Source organism: Channa argus, chromosome 7, assembly GCF_033026475.1.
Source record: "Channa argus isolate prfri chromosome 7, Channa argus male v1.0, whole genome shotgun sequence".
NCBI lineage: Eukaryota > Metazoa > Chordata > Actinopteri > Anabantiformes > Channidae > Channa > Channa argus.
The window spans coordinates 11,783,315-11,801,995 of NC_090203.1; the positions used below are offsets into that span (position 1 = coordinate 11,783,315).

Sequence of the window (18,681 nt, forward strand, 5' to 3'; positions counted from 1 at the left end):
AAACTCATTAACACTGCTTCACCATCAAACAGGCTTTTGTCTTTCTTGCATCCCCATCACACACAAACACCTTTATCTCCAAACATTTTGATGTAGTTCATTACTGCTTTTAAAATAAAACTAACAAACTATGCTACAAATCCTCTTTCTTTAAGCATCAGGTGTACTTTTATTGTCTTGGTGAAATATACCATCTTCAAAACTTTCTCCTTTTCTTCCACTTTTTCTTTTCATGGTTAGAACTTTATAATCAAACAGCAAATAAACATTGATGTTAAGATTTTATTTACATGGCACCTTTAAAAAGCTTACATCCTTTAGAAGTGAGTTAATCAGCATCACATATAAGTTTTTCATTTGTATAAGATATGTCCCTAAAAATTATTATATTAAGGAAACAAGCACAACTTTATTATTATTATCATGCCACCAGAAAAATAAGCATTGTTCAATCTTGTAATAACACAAAAGAAAACAAAAAACCCCAAATGGTCTTAAAATTGTCTAACATTTTATTTAATCTCACAAGCGTTTATAAAAATATAATTAACAGACTATATTTGATATTCAACAAAAGCCCATCATGTATCAAAATTATTCAGAAACTAAGCTTGTAGAAAAAAGCTTCTGAACAAAAATCTGACTTACTGCCACTGACTTGACTCACTATTTTGTCTACATGGTGAAGTGGAGCCATGAGTACCAACTCTAATAAATATAAAATAAACACAATCAACAATAAGATCTAGTGACTGAGAAGGTCATAGCATGATTCCAATCATTTTCATACTCATCAAACCATTTAGTCACCCCTCATGTCTTATGGATGGGGCATACCGTAGTATCCATTTATGTTTTTCTATTAATTTGTCACCCATCTATATATGAAACATAAAAACAGCGGCCAGAAAGTTACATAGCTACTTAATCTTTGGCTAGTGTGAAGTGAGGAACTTCACATACAATTCACTAAATTGTGAAAACACAGCAAGTCTCCTGACATGTTGGTTGTTAGATCAGTAAATGCCATTGATCTTTAATGGCATGCATGACCTAATAGAAGGCACTTAAAAGATTAACAGAGAACCCAAAATTATCAAAATATTTCCACTACATTGGATAACTGTAGAGTAGTTTTTGCTGTAGGTGCACAAAAAGACAAAGTCAAGAACAAAAGACATTACCTCCACAGTGGTGTCCTCCAATGGCAGTTATTTTGTTGTCAAGTAACTTTGCTTCACTTTAATAAAAAAAAAAGAGAAGATGAGTGATGGTTGTGCTTTGCTCCAGATCTCAATGGAGTCAACAAATCTGCAATCACTTTGTGTTTTATGACTGTTGCCCTCATATCTGCATAGACTTATAGGAAGGCAAGCTTTGATTGACAGACGCAAATCTCCAAAACAGATAAAATCTAATAAGACTGGTGAAGATCCCAGGTGTGTTTGGAACCTGGAATAAACACAAACAAGAAAAGGAAATACATCAAAGATATTATTATTATTTTAATCAAGAAAACATTTTGAAAACTGTATTTTAGGATCTTACCACAATATAATAGTCATTCAGCTGGAGGCCATAGAGAACCCATGAGGTTGCAGTAAGGAAGGTGGCTACAGTCAGAGAGAAGGACAAGCACTGCACATTACCGCTGCGAACTATTGCTACCTAAATGGAAAATGAAGAAGAAGGTGTCACATTGGTCTATGTCACATTTTAGCATCTTTCACCTTATTGTTGTGGTTTTCCAGGCAACAATAAGCTGAAAGATGGGTTAATTCCATGTCATCCATCCTGGTTCTGCATGCCATTTTCAGCTAATGAACAATACTTGTAGACACATAAATACAGGGAGTTACCTGGTCAACACAGTAGAGCAATTGGCAGCCTGCAGCCTGAACTTGCTTGTTTGTTGTGCCATAGACCTCTATTCTTGTCCAAGAACTATTAAAAACCCATCAGTCAGACACACCATTCCACTGGGTGACATATTTCTTCATTCTAAAACCAGTGACCTTTCTATTTTTAACAAACATTGCACTGTATGCTCTGAGTCTGCACTTACTTTTATTGCGACTGGTGAACTGTATACGCATGACATTTAAGGTGGAATTATAAAGACTCTGATGATTGTGGGCAAGATTTACAAGGGTCTTGGTTTTCAGAATGAAGAAATATTTCATCCAGTGGAGTGGTGTGTCTGGCTGATCTGTTTTTAATCATTTGGGCACAATAGCAGTGCTCTACGACATCAAGGAACAAAAGAAACCAGGCTGCAGGGTGACAAATAAGTGAGAATAGAAGAATAAATGTTGACTTCAGCACCAGTATGGTGATTGCGGACAGTATGAATAATTTACAAAATGACTGAAGTGATCCTTTAAAATTAGTATTGGTCAAAAAACAATTAAAGTTTGAGTAACACCGCTTTAATAAATGCAGTAGTGGTTGGGCAACATGTGATATAGATAGACATTTTCAAGCATAACTACGCTGTTAAGCGGTTCCTTACATGTAAATGAAAACCATCCACTATTTGGTGAGGATGGTAGGCCAAATCTGAACCATGAAACTCTGACCATCCGACTGTCTACTAACAATGTCATCACATACCCAGATCACAGTAATTAACTTTGTGGTTACAGTTTCATTATTACAAAAAGAGTATCAATCTGGAATGTGCTAGTCTTTATGTGGATGGTGTTTCTTTATTCTGTGTATTGCTATAACTATAAAGAGAAAACAGACTGTAACTGAGAGGATGAGGCACAAATAGACAAAAACTGAGAATAACAGGAAGGCACAGATGAGGGAAGAAAAGCAGGAAACTGACTTGGGGTCATTGGGACCTGTGAGGGAGATGGGGGGACAGAGACAAACAGGATAGCAGATGGAACCACAAGATGACACTGAGACAAAAGGTAAGAGAGAGAAGAGTGGATTTATTTCATCACTGGTATTTAGCTGCACAAGCAGAGCTGACAAGAGGTGTGGGAGATACAAAAACTCAAACTGATGCCTCCTGTTGTCTGTACAGATGTTTAACGAGGTGTAAGGTTATAAAAAGTAGAGCAAAAATGTGCTGTTTACAAATATTATGTACTTGTAAACTTCCTATATGAACTGCAACACACAACATGGAACAGCTGTCTCATAAAAAATTACATTAGAAGTGAAATTTTTAGGATAATAAACCACTTCTTATATGCTAATTCCCTCCCTTTATTTTTAGTGCTACAGAGCATGAACAGCACAGAGGTCCTGTCGCACATTTTAATCAGTTGGAATTGGACTGTTTTCTTCTGGGTTTTATTGAGTGGAAAAGCAGCCATAACTACTTATTATAACTCACTATGCGTAAAATAACACATTAATCTTATTGCTTCTCAATTGGGTTTTGGTAAAGTGAAAACCTTGCTATTACCATGCGATGAAAGCAATTTCATGTAGGGGCCTGAAACTAATGCAAGATTAATAGATTCAACCAGAGTCCAAGCTGAACTTTCACATTTAAAATGGGTTTTCCAACCCCTCAAAAATAGTTTAAAAAAAAATAAAAGGCACCAAAAACACTACACTGACAGTGTTCTGTTGACTTATCAATCTAGTGACTAATCTTTCAATACTTACTTATACAGATTTGATTACATTTATAGACATGTTTTTGTTTTACCAAAAGCCTGGTATACTCCATTAAGAACAAATGCATTTTCTGTTCTATTGTCTCTTCACTGTGGGAGAATACCAGGGTGTCTGGGGAAAATCATGGGGAGAACATACACACTCCATATAGAAAGGCTATAGGCTTCGAACCAGTGACTTTTTAGCTGTGAGTCAGCAGCACTAACCACTGTACCACAGTCCAGCCACTGAATACATACTGTATATAATATTTAAAAAGGGCACATTTGTAACCTAACCATTATCACTGGAAACTTGTTGCTGCTATGTACATTGTTTTAAAATTGTTTTAAAATTTAATATTATTCTATTTTTGCATTATGTAATTACTCATCCATTACATTATTCTGTTTAGCTTTTTACTATGGTTCACTGCAATATTTGTTATTGTTTGATAGTTCTATTAATTTGGAGCATAGTTGTGTTTATTATTTTGTGTTCTGGAACAAATTATTTAAAAAGCAGCACTTGTTAAAGCTTCTTATGTTTCTATTATCCCCTTTTTTTAACTGAGTTAGCTTTTTTTTAAGTAATTATATTTTGCAATGAATTATAATTTCATTTATTGTGTCGTCATAAGGAGGGTCTTATAACATCTGGCAATTATAGATCAACTTACTGTGTACCAGATGTTTTTAATGTACCGTGTCTATTTGTAAATAGATATATAAAAAAAAGGTATGTAAGATGTACCAGATCTGTGAGTGGCGACAGGTACATGCTGACAGTGACCACACTGCAGGTAAGGCCAAGGTGGCTGAGTCGAAGGTCTCCCTCAGGAAGAAACACGGTAAAGTAGAACCAACCGCAGGTCAGCACCATCACTGCTCCAAGAGTCTGACACATCACTAGCCTCTGAAACAACACACGAAAAATCAAATGCTGTGTGACAGCTACAAAGGACATTCCCATGTTAAGGAAAGTAGGAAATGTATTCTCAATGGTGTTTTTTTTTTTGCTTGAGAACAGACTGACTTTATGCTTTGTGTAGTGAAAATACACAATGATGTAGAGGATCTGGAGGACAGCTCCAATAATGTTGACAAGGATAAGCGTCCGGTCTCCTTTCAGTAACCCGTAATACAACCAGCCAAGGTTACTATAGAAACAAGACAAGCATCAGATGTGCTGAACAACAATGGACAACAATAATCGGCCTGAAATTATCATAGTGGAAGAGATTTTGGAAAAACACAAAATCCCACACTCACTTAAGACACGTGGTGAGGAAAGGGAGAAACTGGATATTGTCAGCACTTTTGGATTCTCGCATCTTCTTCAGGTCTGTCCTAGAAACAGACACACACACACAAACAAGTACACAAAGAGTATGAAAGACAGACAGTGACAACACAGATACAAATACCATGAAAAAAACTATCTATTTGGTAAAATAATTTTGATTACCATATTCTGCCTACCAGATGTTTCATGTGTGTTTTTGACATTTGTTAAGACGAGAAAGTGCAGCTACTTCAGAATATCTCCATAATCTCTAAAATCTATCTCAGTGCCTGTTTCTACCAATCTAATAAATTAACTGGAAGTAAGGAGAATACAATTGTCACATTAATGAAGTCAACTTACAGTCCAGTCGAGAACATCCCGACTGTAAACACAATGCAGGTCCATGACAGAAGCTGCAAGAAATCCATAGAACAGGAGAAATGTCTAGGTCGATATTTTACATGCAATGTCAGCTTTTAATCGCGAATGCTTAACTGCATAAAATTGAAAGAGGACTATAATAACACGAACGCCTTCCTTCTATTGGTGTATTTCCGTGTTTGCAATCAGTGTACTCAGGGTTTCCGTACTCTGATTGGCTGTGGGACAACACACACACACACACACACACACACACACACACACACACACAGGGGTTGGGTTTGCTCCAATGAGGTGCTGCAACGACTGCCGGCATTGCGCTTTACGTCACCACGTTGATGGAGAAATATTAGCGCTTGCACAATTGAAGTTTAAATATATTAAAATAAACTGGGCTTTTTTCTAAATGTGTTTATATTTATGCAACTTAAGATTACACGTTGTACTCTTGTGTTATAAACATGTTGACGTGTATTGTAAGTATGCATCCATTACTTTTATATCAGCCGTGTTTTCTATACCCGGGTTAAGCCGATAATTAAAGGGTCGATCCACCGGTTTTAGAGAAGAAAAAAAAACATGTTAGGAGCTGTGAAGAGTCCCAGACTGCAAAGGACCCAAATGTGCTATGCTTAATCTGCGTAATTTGAGTTTCCCCAATCTTTAATTTTATCATACTACGTATAAATGTATTTACGTTGCGGCCCTTGTGCCTTACAGTATAGTACATACAGGAATTAGAATCAGAATTTATATATATTGTGAAGTTGTGAATAAAAGTATTAAAGTATGGCTCAATTACAATTCAGCAAAGTTTAGATGAATTAATAACAAACACATAAATTGCTCTCATTACCTTTCTTTATTACAACTATATCACTTACCTCACACACGGTCACAGATTCTCAGATTAGCTGACTCTTCCCTTCTGTGTCCAGCTGTCAGGGTTGAGCATCAGAGCTGTGGGTGGGGGACATCTGAAGGCTCTCAGCATCATCACTCTGATCAATTTTTGTTACTCTACAGCTTTCAAAAAAACTCTTAGATTTGACCTTTAACAACAGTCCCTGATGTATAATTTCCACCTTCCTCTAGTCCATTTTCTTTTCACTTTTTAAAAAGTGTGCATGTGCATGACATTTCATTTTTTTCATCTAATCATTTGTGACATTAGTTTTAATGCCGTGTCTATATACTATAGATGCTGAACAATATTATCTTTTAATCTTTTATTTGATATTTTGGTATTAAATTGCTGTTCCATTTGTTTTTTGACAATGCTCTTATGTGAAGCTCCTCTACTTTCTTTAACAGTTGTAAAAACAAACTATCTTTGTCTAGCATTCATAGAGCAATATTGCTTTTACTCAAGTGCATTTTTAAGTTTTCACTAGATTTATGACATGATATTTGCTCTTTTACTTCTCCTCAGTTTTAGTGTTCTACAGAATTATGCTGTTTTTTTCCCTTTAAGCAAAAAAACTTTTACTATACTTATATACACACTGATGCAAGTAAAGGGTTTACAGCTACAGCTGTAACAAGAGTTCTTTAGTTTCTGCACATTGCTGTATATGAAATCATGTTGAACTAAGACATTTCTGTGGCCCACAGCACTGTGAAGACTGCCATGTTTTGTCTGTTGCATCTGTTAAGTTGCCCGCATTACCTACTTCACAAATACATGGGTGCTTCATTGCAACAAGATTTGTGAGGCTCTGTGATCCTCTACTGAGTATTTAAACAAACAACTCAGTTTTATGTTCTGATTTTAGAAGTCTGTGCACCATGGTTTTACAGGGGATGGAGACTTTTGACAGTTTTCAGTCAGCTCTTGGGTTTGAAAGTAGAAACATTTGTGCAGTATGCTCTTCTTAATTCCGACATACCACAGTGTAGATAGATGTTCAGTTTCCCCTCTAAAGAGGATGCCGAGCGTAGTAGAAGAAAGGTCAAAAAAGGAAAAAAAGGAAAAGAGTGTAAATGTGGAGGCGAGAGTGACACCTTCACACCCAGTTGTCAGTTTGCTTGTAAGCCTTTTTCCCTTCACTATCCTGCTGTCTTGCTCCTTCATCGTCCCCTTTTCAGTTCTCGTGTTTGGATTTCAGACTGTGAAATCTAAGCCAAGGCACGCTGTCTCACCAGGGATGAAAGGCAGACAGGGCAGCAAAGAGGGGATGAGAAAATAAAGGTTGGGAAAGACCTGGGGGTGGAAATGTGGAGGGGCTGGAGAGATTTGTCCAAATATTGTGCCATTAAAAATATCAACGAACTCGCGTAGTGGAAAGATTTCTTACGGAAAACAGACAGAAACTGTTATTACATCACATTTTTTTTAATTTCACTAAAGATTCTTCACATCTCAAAACAGTTCTTTATAGGTTTTTACACGTACAAATTTACATAATAACATTTACAGAATGACACAAGTTAAGAAAAGAAACATCCTGGAACATCCTTTCAGTTTGAGGTTTGACAGTTTGATCACACTTGCAGATATCAGACTGTGTACCATGATACTGTCAACATAGTAGAAATGAGTAAATAAGTACTGAAGAAGCTCAGCTCCCCAAAATACCTGTGAGTTTTAGGTTTGATCTGTGGCTCTCAACACTGGAGCGTAGGTTGATGAGATGATTATTTGGGCTTTTTTCTTATGACAAGGAAATAGCCTTCAAATGGTTCTCTGTTATGTGCATGCATCAATTGGCATCACTTTAATTGGTTATAAGAAAAAACTCCAAATTTGGAATCCAATAGTCTGGATTAAGCAAATTGTTTACTTCTTTTTACAATAAAGAAGATGTGTAATGTCATATACTTCCTGTACTGCAGTTTGTGCTTTTGCATCAGTGTGCCACAGTGGTGCTTCAGAGAATTTGAGATATAACAAAGAGCTGAGTGCTACACAACAACATAACAAAAATCCTACATAATGTATATCCCTTTGGGTGAAGTCGACAACATTTTCAATACATGGAATCCAACATTTTTCTACATAGAGAGGAAGAAAAATGACACGGACAGTTTGAGATCAGTAATGCACAATTACTTGCACAACTGTACGTCAAATTGAGGTTAATGTATTCCTCTTGTCTTTTTCAATCTGAGATTAAATTATTTAGCATTTTGATCAATTTGCTTCTATTTTTAAAAATCATAGTGGCCGAAAAAAGTGTGCATGTTAAATGGTCAAAATTGAGAATTTAATCCTCATAATAAAGTAACAAAAAACGTCGTTGAGGTCCTCTTCTTTGGAACGATCTACGTTCCACATCCATGCAAAAACAAAAACACACGTTAGACAAGCACACACAAACACACACTCAGCACCGTCCATTGTCGTATAAAAAAATCTGTATTTAAAAAAACAAAAACAAAAAAAAAATCTATCAATGTTCATGGTCCCAATTACCAGCATTGGGTTATTATTGTCTCTGTTAGGGTATCCCAGTCAGCCTTAGTGTAGCAGGGAAAGGCCTAATAAGACTGGGATCATGATAAAGAACAGTGACAGGGAGACCAGCTGTGCTCCTGAACTGCCGATACTCCGCTGAACTTTTGGCTGTATCGCAGCAGGGTCATCTAAGGAAAGAAAAGAGCAGATCAGTCAGTTTCCAATTTCCTCATTTAGACATGGTAAACACACCAGCTGAGCTTGTCTAAAACACAGCCCTGGTGAAACTATTTATCTATTTGGTATTTGGTATTTTATAGAATCCTCACCTGCTGGGAGCCGGTTAGAGGGATTGTGCACTCCTCCAGCTGTAGGAAACTGTGCTTTTCCTGCATCCAAGCTTTTTCCTTTGTCCTCTGCTTTGGATTTGTCTAGTTGAGTCTTTCCAGAGCCTTTATGCCCAACTACATCCACTTTAAGCCTCAGACACTCCTGGCCATGATGATGCATTGGCTTAGCTGGGTAATTAGAAATGAGTAAAAAAGTTTAATACAGGAAACCTAATTAGGACCAGACTAAAAATGCCAATGTTATGGTATTATTGATACTTACAGATATAATAATAGCTCTCTCCCTGTCTGAACTCCTTGCCCAGGGTGAAGGGTGTGAAGCGCTGGAACTTCTCAGAGAATTTCTCAGGAGCGTGGGGTGCGAAGGGCCTCGAGCACTCCCAACGGAGCTGATCGAAAGAGTGAGGTTTACACACCTCATAGTCCTCCCTTTCCACCATGTACAGCACATAGCGCTCAGCTGCATGTGATGACACCTCGCCGTGGGTGTAGTGGGGGCAGATGATGTCCAGATAGTCGTTGATATGCACTTCCACTGTGTACTCATCCCACAGGAAGCTGCAAGGAAACAGGAAAAGAGACACATGTTTGACAAATGTTTTCACCCAACAGGAGTTGTTTTTTTTATGCAAAAAACCTCTTACAAAATCACTAACAACATGAATTACAGAGGCATATATAATCTGTTTTATACACACGTTCAATACACATCCTGGCACATTCAATCGTGTTCAGAATATTAATGTGTGCTAATTACGCACACACACATGCATAAATACCGCTTAGAAACAGCTCGTAGGGTGGAAGTCGGGTATCGTTTAATGATGTTTGTGCTGACGTGTTTTGTGTGCTTGTGCAAACCCATCGCTGTGACAGAATTAGAAAGAGCCTAATCAGGCTGGACTTGTTCACTTTGTATTTGAGCAAGAAAACACACCTAAAATCCCTATCATCCCACTCACACACACACCTTTCACACTCCTCTTGTACTTTCACACTCCTCTTGTTTTGTCTTCAGTAGAGATTCACTTCTAACCTGATTACCAAGTAAATAAAACTAACCACTTCTCCTCTCACATTCTCTGTTAGTCCATTTCTTTCTATGTGTACAACTCTTTCTGTCAAGTCTTGTTTTCCCGTTTGCATCTCATTAGTTTTTCACCTAGTTGTTTGTCTATTCCCTCTCACCCTAATTTGTTGTCTCTCTCTGTGTATCTGTCTCTCAGTTTCTCGCTGGTTTCATCAAAGACAGAGACACAGTGGGTGGAGACAGTTGGACTGTCTTTCTCCCTTTTCATCTTTAGCCTTCATTTAGTTTTATGGCTCTTTCAGCCTTCCCGTCTCCTCTTTGTTCATTTCCTATGCTGATTTTCTCTCCCCTAAGTCCTAATGAAGTATGGAGAGACAGTGAAAAGTATGTTTATCCTGAATAATGGCATTGCATATTTGTTGTGATGATGTGCAGTGACCATACAAAAGCAGTATTCATGAAGTTGAGTTAAAGCTTTACTAAAGTCAAAATTTAACTTACAGTTAATAAATAGCTACTACGCAGTGAGGAACAATACTCTGTTAACTGTAACTGGGCACTGTTACCTTCAGCTTCACACAACATGTGCCTTTTGTGTTTTCTTTGCAGTAAACATGATGCAGGCGAGGCCATGTTATGCTGGCATCCATGACACACAACTTGCTTGTGTGCTACCTAACCCTAAGATTAACCAAGGGCCGGGATATGATGAAAGATTGGTATTTACATCCATAGGGGTAAAACAAAAAAATTAATCTGTAAATTTAGTCTGGGCTTAAACAGTATTACTGCTAGTGGATGCTTGTGATTACATGTAAGAATCCTGTAGAGAGCGAAAGTGACAAAAACTGCTTCTGTCTGTCTGCTGTTGTTTATGTGTGCTGTAAGTGTCTGTGCCCAGGCATCAAAGCACGGGACGTGGCTCTGATCCCCCCCTCCTGTTGTTGTGGCTCCTGTTAGGACCCCCCAGCCAAGTAACAGACACATCGGCTCCGAACATGGGCCTCTAACCCTCTTTCCTGCCTCTGTGTTTGTGTGTGTGTGTGTGTGTGTGTGCGCATTAGGGCTACCCTACCTGTCAAAACATGCTTTGTTAGCTGAGCACAGCTCTATACTTGTTATCTAGGCTGATCACCACCCTCCACTTACAATCACTGCTTCTTCTTTGTAAGGTGTGTAGATGTGTACGCCTTTGCTTATGTGTGTGTGTTTACTAGGGCAAGTGCTTCAATGAAAGGAAAAAAGACGCATCTGTAGCAGCCTAATTGGCCAAATAATCTAGGCTCTAATCATGTTCCTTTGTACCCTTTTTTTCTTTGAGTCAAACCAGTAATAACACAGTAGGGGAAGAGAAGCTACATGGAGTTCTCTAGTGGTTTCCTCTGGAGTGAAGAATAGCCTTAAATTGTATGGGATACACCTTTTTCCCACACTGTGTCCTTCTTAGTGGCCTGGCTGACCTCCACATGAACACATAGGCTTATCAAAAGCCAACAAAACATACAGATTCATTCATGGCTCATGTTTTTTAAGAAAACTCCTTTCATCCTTCTCCTCACCTCTTCACCCCCCTTCTTCCTCTTCTACATTGGTCTGACTAATTAAAAGCTGTTAGGGGTCTGGGGCCAATGTGTTCTCTAGAAAAAGAGTAGAGGTGAAGTGAATGGAGTGTAACAATACCCGTTCCCTCCCCAAAGACAGAATGCCTGAAGGCTAAGGGGCCCCTTCAACCCCTGTACCTTACCCCCTGTGGAGCTTTCACTAGCCTGCCTGCTGTGGATGTGTGTAATGTGAGGGCTCATGTCACTGAGTGAATTTTCAGTGGTTTCAAAGTTGCATTCATTTAGATTTGTTTACACTTGAATGAGTCTTTATTTTGCTCAAGATTGTGTTAAAGACAACACAATCTTGAGCAAAATGAGTGAACACAAGTCAGTGAACTTGGAAAACTTTAGCCCACTGATGCCTACTGATGCAGTCACCTCACCCTCTCCACTGTTACATCTTCACTCACCAAAGCTCTCGAATGCTGCCTCCCCGCCTCTCACTGACAGCTCTCAGGAGAGTGCGAGTCGCATGAACATGATAGCTATGTTATATGTAAAACTGTGAGAGCCAGGTGTGCGAGTTGTTACAAATTACTTTACTTTACTCAGTATGTGGGTTTGTCTCCTTGTGTGCATGCGAATGTTTTTGTGAGTGAGGGATTCTCTGAAGACCCTTATTCAGAACGTCTCATGCCCCGGGCTCATGAGCACATCTGTTTATCAAGGCCCATTGGAGCCAGTGTGTTTGAATGTGTGTGTGTGTGTGTGTGTGTGTGTGTGTGTGTGTGTGTGTGTGTGTGTTTTCTTGCATGTTACTAAGGTGTGGGTAAACACTGAGGGTTGAAGGTGGTTGTATCTCTTCTCCTCTGCTGCAAACAGGTCATTTCTCACTATGGAGCTACTCTAGAGTTTGCGTCAGCAGGCAAGATGTGTGTGTTTTAAGGGTATGAAATAGTAAAATAACTACAGATGTGACAGTATGTGACTTGTTTAACATTTTCAACAGCTTTGTAGTTTTGCCATTGTCCTTGCACTGCTCTTCTTCTTCTTCTCTTTTCTGCTTTCCCTCTTTCCCCCCTTTCTCCCTGACAACCCTGCTGTCCCTCCATTTGTTCCCTGAGCTCACACTGGTTTCGGTCAGAACTGACACAGGAACTTTGTTTTTCACTGTCTTCCTGGGGATTTTGTCAAACTGGCAGGCTGGGTCAAGGGGTTAGAGTTCAGGGTCGCAAACTCTCAAACACTTCACCATCTGAGTCAGCATTGAAGATATTTATTTCAAACACACACACAACACATTCATAAAAGAGTCAGCAATGCTGAAACACTAAACAGATGCACCGTCCCCCCTACCCTACATACAAACACACACACACACACCATTTCACCATTTGTTACACAGGTAATCAGTAGTAAGTGTGTGCCCACTGGAATGTGATAATGGGGTGGGGGGGGGGGGGGGGCTGCGTTTTAGATGGTGTACTGGTTCTTACACACATCAAATTTCCAGTTGTACTCTCACACACTATTACTTTGAGGTGTACACTTAATACCCTATTAATTTGCTGTGGTATGGGAGATTCACACCTCCTTTCACACGGGCTGAGGAGCTGTCAGTGGTCCTAATGGGTTTAGCACTTCACTAGTAGGATACTCCATTAAAGCCAATCTAATATAAACAAAAAACTCCTCCTATATTAGCTTCCAATGTAATCTACCTTCAACCTCATTGTCTTGCAGTGAAAGTTGGAATTTTACTTCAAGGAGGCACCAATACAAGCTGCTGTGCCTGCCAGTTTTATATTTCCAGCACTTAACTTCAGTTTCAAGTGTGTGCAATCTCTATGTGCATATAGACATTGCGAATCCCATTGCAGGATGACAGCTTTTAAAATTGTCAACACTGCTTTTCTCACTGATTTAATTCCAAACATCTCCCCTCCCTTCATCCATCACTGTCCATTCTCTCCTCCCTATGTCTGCCTTGCCTTTATTCTTTTAAAATTAGCCCATCCCCCCGCTCCTTATTCTCCATGTTGTGCTGTCTCTTAACGCTGACATAATATACCAGAGCCCTTCATCCAGGCTAATTTCTCAACACAAATTCCTTTCACTATTTCACCTTTCTCTCACCCTGTGCCGAGGCCCCCCTGATTCTCTTCCACTAAAATCTTTTCACCCGATGGCCCCTTTTTTTAGCCTCCCATTCTATCTGCAATGAATAGACGAAGGCCAAATGGTATCATGCTTGGTTTAATATGTTGTGAGGTTCAGAGAGATTTAATCTGTATGCCTGTGTCTGTCAGTCCAGCTAAGAGAAGGACAGAGAGAGATAGAAAATTCAGTAATTTCTAGGAATTAGCATAAAACATTTTACTTTTAAATGTAGAATATGTTTTGGATTAATTGATGCAATGCATGACATCCTCAAATACTTGGGCATTTGCTGCTAATTCTTCCCTTTAGGGGGCGATGATAGTCTGAGTGCACAGGGGACAGTGCCAAGGTATGCCTGAAATGCTATGTATGAGCAGTGTACACAGACACACACGCATGCTTGCCTACACATACTACGATAATGAAGGCCTCTCTGGCAGAGCTGAGAGGTGCTCTGTCCTCCTCTGGTGGAAAACTACTGGGGCAAAAACAGACGAAGTTCTGTGAAAAAGAGGGGGGACTGATGAAGAGAAGGGGAGGGAAGGAAGGAAGTCTGGACCACAGATAAGGAAGCAAGAGGAAGAGAAGAGAGAAAAAAGAGGTACATAGATACTGTGAGGGGGAAGAAGGGCGTCTACAGAGGTGACACATATAAATTCTAAAGTTTACAGTGTACTATAGTATAAAACTTGTGATGCATGAAGGTATGCCTGCACATTTACATGTTTATATCAGAAATACCAAATGAGCATGAGAGGTGACCTATGTAGCTTGTAATTGCTTACAGGCTTATTAAAGTACTTCTACATGTACATGTAGAATCCTGTACATGTACTTTACATCCCAGGTCCACAGAAGCATATATACGGATATTAGCCACAACATTAATTTGTAGTGGACAGGGATCGGCATGGGAAAAATGTAATGTCAGCCATGATTGACAGGTGTCAAAACCCACAGCTTGCTATGTATGGAGCTGTGGAGGTGCAGGCCAGTCCAGTGTTTATTGAATGAAGACAGAAGCATGATGGTTTTCTGTCTGCAGGTCAGATTAGATGAGGAATCTATGTGAGCTTGTATGTATATGTGTGTCTGTTTTCATTGTGATGAGATTAGAGGCCAACAACCAGACGATAAATGTGCTGGGGAGGGGTAAATAAAGAGTGTAATGAGAGACCGAGAGATAGGGATAACAGGTATAAAATGTACGAGTAGGATGGGGGGATAGTGACATCCACCACCTTCACCCGAATCCTCGAGGCCACACGTACGTGTTGAGACAGGCCGTGCTGCCTCAATGAGAGCAAAGGCAGACAGAGCCAGACACAGACGGAGATAAACAGAATATTACATTACACCAAACTCCTGATAAAGATATTTGCACAGATAGTGGGAGCATGGGAAATAAGCCTGGGCTACTAAAGATGGATGAAAGCAGCCAAATAACACAGAGATATAAAGCAGGCAGAGGAGTGGTGGGTTAATAGCATCCATATCTGTGTAGAGAAGAAAAGATCTTGAATGTACTTGAATCAGCAAGTAAAGAGACAAAAAGACAAAGGGCGCAGGGCCATGGTCAGCCTGGGAGGAGACCCAGCTGTTAAAGAGTGGAAAAGGAGTGAATATGGGAGAGGAACTGACAGGTACAGAAGGAAACACACACACACACACACACACACACACACACACACACACAGCTGACAGACTTGAGTATAGTAACAGCGGGGTGGAATGCAGGCTGTAGCTAATATTAACATCTATGTCCTCCCTCTTGCCCCCTAGTTTGTGTAAGTGTGAGTCACACATTTATCACATATTGCTAAAGCTTTCTACAGTAACAGCCACTCCCTATTTTACTCTGACGTGGAGGTGCACACAATCACATCACATAATCAGTTCACAACAAAAATAAAATCACTTCCTGTTCAAAGCTGGTTAGGGGCAGTACACGTTGAAACTCTCTCTTTGCGCACACAGACTCATAAAGTCAACACGGGCAGAGACATGTAGTATAAAAACAAGACCAGACCAGAATGACAAAAATATGCCTATCCACCTGTCATGTAGGAAAACACACGCACGCACACACACGTACGCACACACACGTACACACACACAGGGTATTAAATCCCTTAAATCCCTACAGCGCTATAAATATGTGAATCAGTCATTAACTAAACATTAATACACTCATGCAGACTGTACAATGTGTTTACACACATACACACACAAACATTCACATCTCTATACTCCCTAACATGAATGGGCAGACTGCTGCCATCTGGTCAGTGTCCTCCACCTAAGACAAATCCCTGCTTCTTACAATCAGACCAAGAATCAATTAGCTTCAATTATTCACAGCCCGCTGCCGTCAAAGACTGCTGATGGATCTATGTAATCCTCTGAACAGGTGACTGATTGATCGCTGGGGACTGTCTGGAGTAGGAATCCAGACAAAAAAGAAAGGACACAAGAAAGAAGCAAGAATGAGGGATTGAAGGCCTGCAATAGAGATTGTGAAACATGGCCATTAAATATAATAGACCTACAAGTGGCATACTATGGTTTCACTTTTAGCTTTTAGTGGCCTCTATAACCTTGGTCTATTTCTTTGCCAGGGACTTTTTGAGAAACTATTTCCCTGTAATCCTAAAGATTTGTGTGGGTATTTGTATGACAGATTGTGAAAGATCAGCATATGTATGACAGATATAAGGGAAGCAGAGAGGCCACTACTACATGCACCCAGTTATGTTTGTAAAGTGCAAATTATTGTTGATGTGTGATGTCTGTGTCTGTCTGTGTCAGCATCTATATTTAGCCATACAGAAGAGGATCAGTATTATTATTTGTCTTCTGGTTATGCAACCGACTTTAGAAATAGTGTGGCCCAGATTATAAAGCCATAAGACTAAGTATAGACCACCCATCGTTCCTTTCTTTTTGTTTTGTTCAACTTTTCTAACAACTTTTTTCAGCTAAAACTTTAAGCTCCAGTTTCCTTCTTTGTCCGATCAGAAAGACTCTGGTTTCACATTTCCCTCCGTTGAGTTACCTTCCCTTCTGTTTCACCTGAACCAGAGTTCCTCCCCTCTGTCTGTGGTGACTCAGGTGTAAAACTCAGGTGGGTCAGATTCAGGGCACTGAGTCACACATTGAAGAACCCATGACACAAACACTGCTCATGAGGACAGGACTTTCCATTAGAGACCTTATCTAATTATCAGGACCATTGTTTTCCTTGTTGGAGGGCTCTTTTTTAGCCCTGCTTATGTTGTCATTGTTAAAGGGCAATTAGAGAGACAGTAATGTAATCAAGACGAGACTAAAAGGCCATAACAGCTTTAGACTTTGTTTCTTCTCGGTGGCGGATTTTAATCGACCCAATCGGGGGCCATCCTTCTTTTCCAGCTCGGTTATAAAATAATACTGTCTGTCATGCGTCGGGATCACTCTCTCCATGCTAAAAGCTGAATAAATCGCGCTGCATTATTGCGCGTCTGTCAAGCTCTATCGATTGCACTGAGTGGCCGGATAGCGTTACATTTCTGACCTCAAAACAAAATCATCAGCAACATATGACTCTCTCTTTGACTCTCTCTCTCTCACACACACACTCACACTATCTTCCCAATCGAAAACCAATTTAACATACTCCCAGAATCTTGACGGAGCATCTGTATATAGCGTAAAAGAAACAGGAAATTTAATTAACCTTAGTGATGATGATTCCTTTTCATTAATAGGTTTTCCATGACACACACAAGTGCAGACTCTACAAACAGCGTCACTGGCCTTGCCAGTCTATTTTCTACTGTTAGAGTATGTCTGTGTTGCGGTTAAATATAGTGGTCAATCTGTCCATCTTACTGGACACCCGCTCCCAGTCTGCTGCTGCTGTGGTGTTTAATACACTAAAGACAGTCTTGTTAGAGTTTAAAGGTAGACCAGCGTAACATGAACCTTAAATTGTCACGTGAATGACAACAAAACGCTTAACTGTAACTGTGTAAGAGTGTGACCAGGCTCTGGATCTGAAGTAAAGTCTTAGGAGCGATACGAACTGCAGGATGAATCTGGGATGAGTCCCGGATGTGTGAAATATTAAGAAAGCAGCCTATAAACTTCCATCTGCTCGTCAGCCATCAGGAAACACACAGTCACAGACAGACAGAGCAGCGCATGAATGACCAAACACCCACACATCAGACATTTCTCCAACTGGAAGCCCACGGAGACAGTGGACACATACATGCACAAAAGCCCAGAGTAGCACTTACTTTGGATTGGAGCTGTTCCAATAGACGCTGTGTCTTTCCGCGGAGGCGAACAGCGCACCGATGCTCAGCGCCAAACACAGCAGACACACCAAATCCATGGCTCCTTTTCTCCACAGGAACCTCAACAAGTTCAACTAGCAAGAGATAATTCGAAATCACTTCTGTTGCTTAAGATTTAAATGCGTAAATACACACTCGGAAACTGACTGCGGGCTTTGCGCTTCTAGTTTAGTAATCTAAGTAGTTCAAAGACACACAATTAAACGCACACTGTTGCAACTCCGGACTGGCTCACCGGAGCGCAAGTTGTCTGTTTTGTCTGGCAGTGGCTCCACCCATCAAGGCATCGCAGACCAATCGCAAGGGGGTTAAGCTGAATGCCCCGCCCACCTTGTCTACTCGAGACGCTTCCTCCATCTGCTCCAACTTTACACCAGGAGAAACAGCAAACTTCTAAATACTAGTACTAAAGTACTAAAAAGTAATATATAATAGTATAAAAAAGTAAACAATGAAGAGAGAAGAAAGAAAGACAGAGAGGACAGTTGCAAACAGATACTGGCAACAACATTTTTAAAAATTACACCCACTATCAGTTTTTTTTCACAACAATATTGGCATAATTATTGAT

At 39.8% G+C, this 18,681-nt stretch overlaps 2 protein-coding genes across 2 annotated transcripts; both read right to left on the reverse strand.

Annotated features, from left to right (window-relative positions):
- Positions 1-268: 268 nt before the first annotated feature.
- Positions 269-5,488, reverse strand: slc50a1 (solute carrier family 50 member 1). The gene is made up of 6 exons (XM_067511533.1): positions 5,269-5,488; positions 4,893-4,970; positions 4,657-4,780; positions 4,375-4,536; positions 1,549-1,668; positions 269-1,452 (listed from the first exon to the last, which is right to left on the reverse strand). Exons 1-6 carry the CDS (start codon positions 5,334-5,336, stop codon positions 1,345-1,347), a joined length of 660 nt encoding a protein of 219 aa, XP_067367634.1. The 5' UTR covers positions 5,337-5,488; the 3' UTR covers positions 269-1,344.
- A 2,913-nt stretch (positions 5,489-8,401) lies between these two features.
- efna1b (ephrin-A1b) lies at positions 8,402-18,351 on the reverse strand. Its single transcript, XM_067511198.1, has 4 exons — positions 18,051-18,351; positions 9,299-9,594; positions 9,016-9,204; positions 8,402-8,874 (listed from the first exon to the last, which is right to left on the reverse strand). The coding sequence occupies exons 1-4, from the start codon at positions 18,146-18,148 to the stop codon at positions 8,750-8,752; spliced, it is 708 nt and encodes a 235-aa protein (XP_067367299.1). The 5' UTR covers positions 18,149-18,351; the 3' UTR covers positions 8,402-8,749.
- Between the last annotated feature and the right edge of the window lie 330 nt (positions 18,352-18,681).

Excerpts from the sequence above, each read along its gene's own strand:
- slc50a1 (XM_067511533.1), bottom strand. The coding sequence starts at position 5,336 with ATGGATTTCTTGCAGCTTCTGTCATGGACCTGCATTGTGTTTACAGTC. Across the intron at positions 4,537-4,656 it reads TTCACTACACAAAGCATAAA|AGGCTAGTGATGTGTCAGAC; the intron begins GTCAGTCTGTTC and ends GTGTTGTTTCAG. Across the intron at positions 1,669-4,374 it reads TGTCGCCACTCACAGATCTG|GTAGCAATAGTTCGCAGCGG; the intron begins GTACATCTTACA and ends TTTTCCATTTAG.
- efna1b (XM_067511198.1), bottom strand. The coding sequence starts at position 18,148 with ATGGATTTGGTGTGTCTGCTGTGTTTGGCGCTGAGCATCGGTGCGCTG. Across the intron at positions 9,205-9,298 it reads AGAGAGCTATTATTATATCT|CTAAGCCAATGCATCATCAT; the intron begins GTAAGTATCAAT and ends CTAATTACCCAG. Across the intron at positions 8,875-9,015 it reads CTCTAACCGGCTCCCAGCAG|ATGACCCTGCTGCGATACAG; the intron begins GTGAGGATTCTA and ends TTCTTTCCTTAG.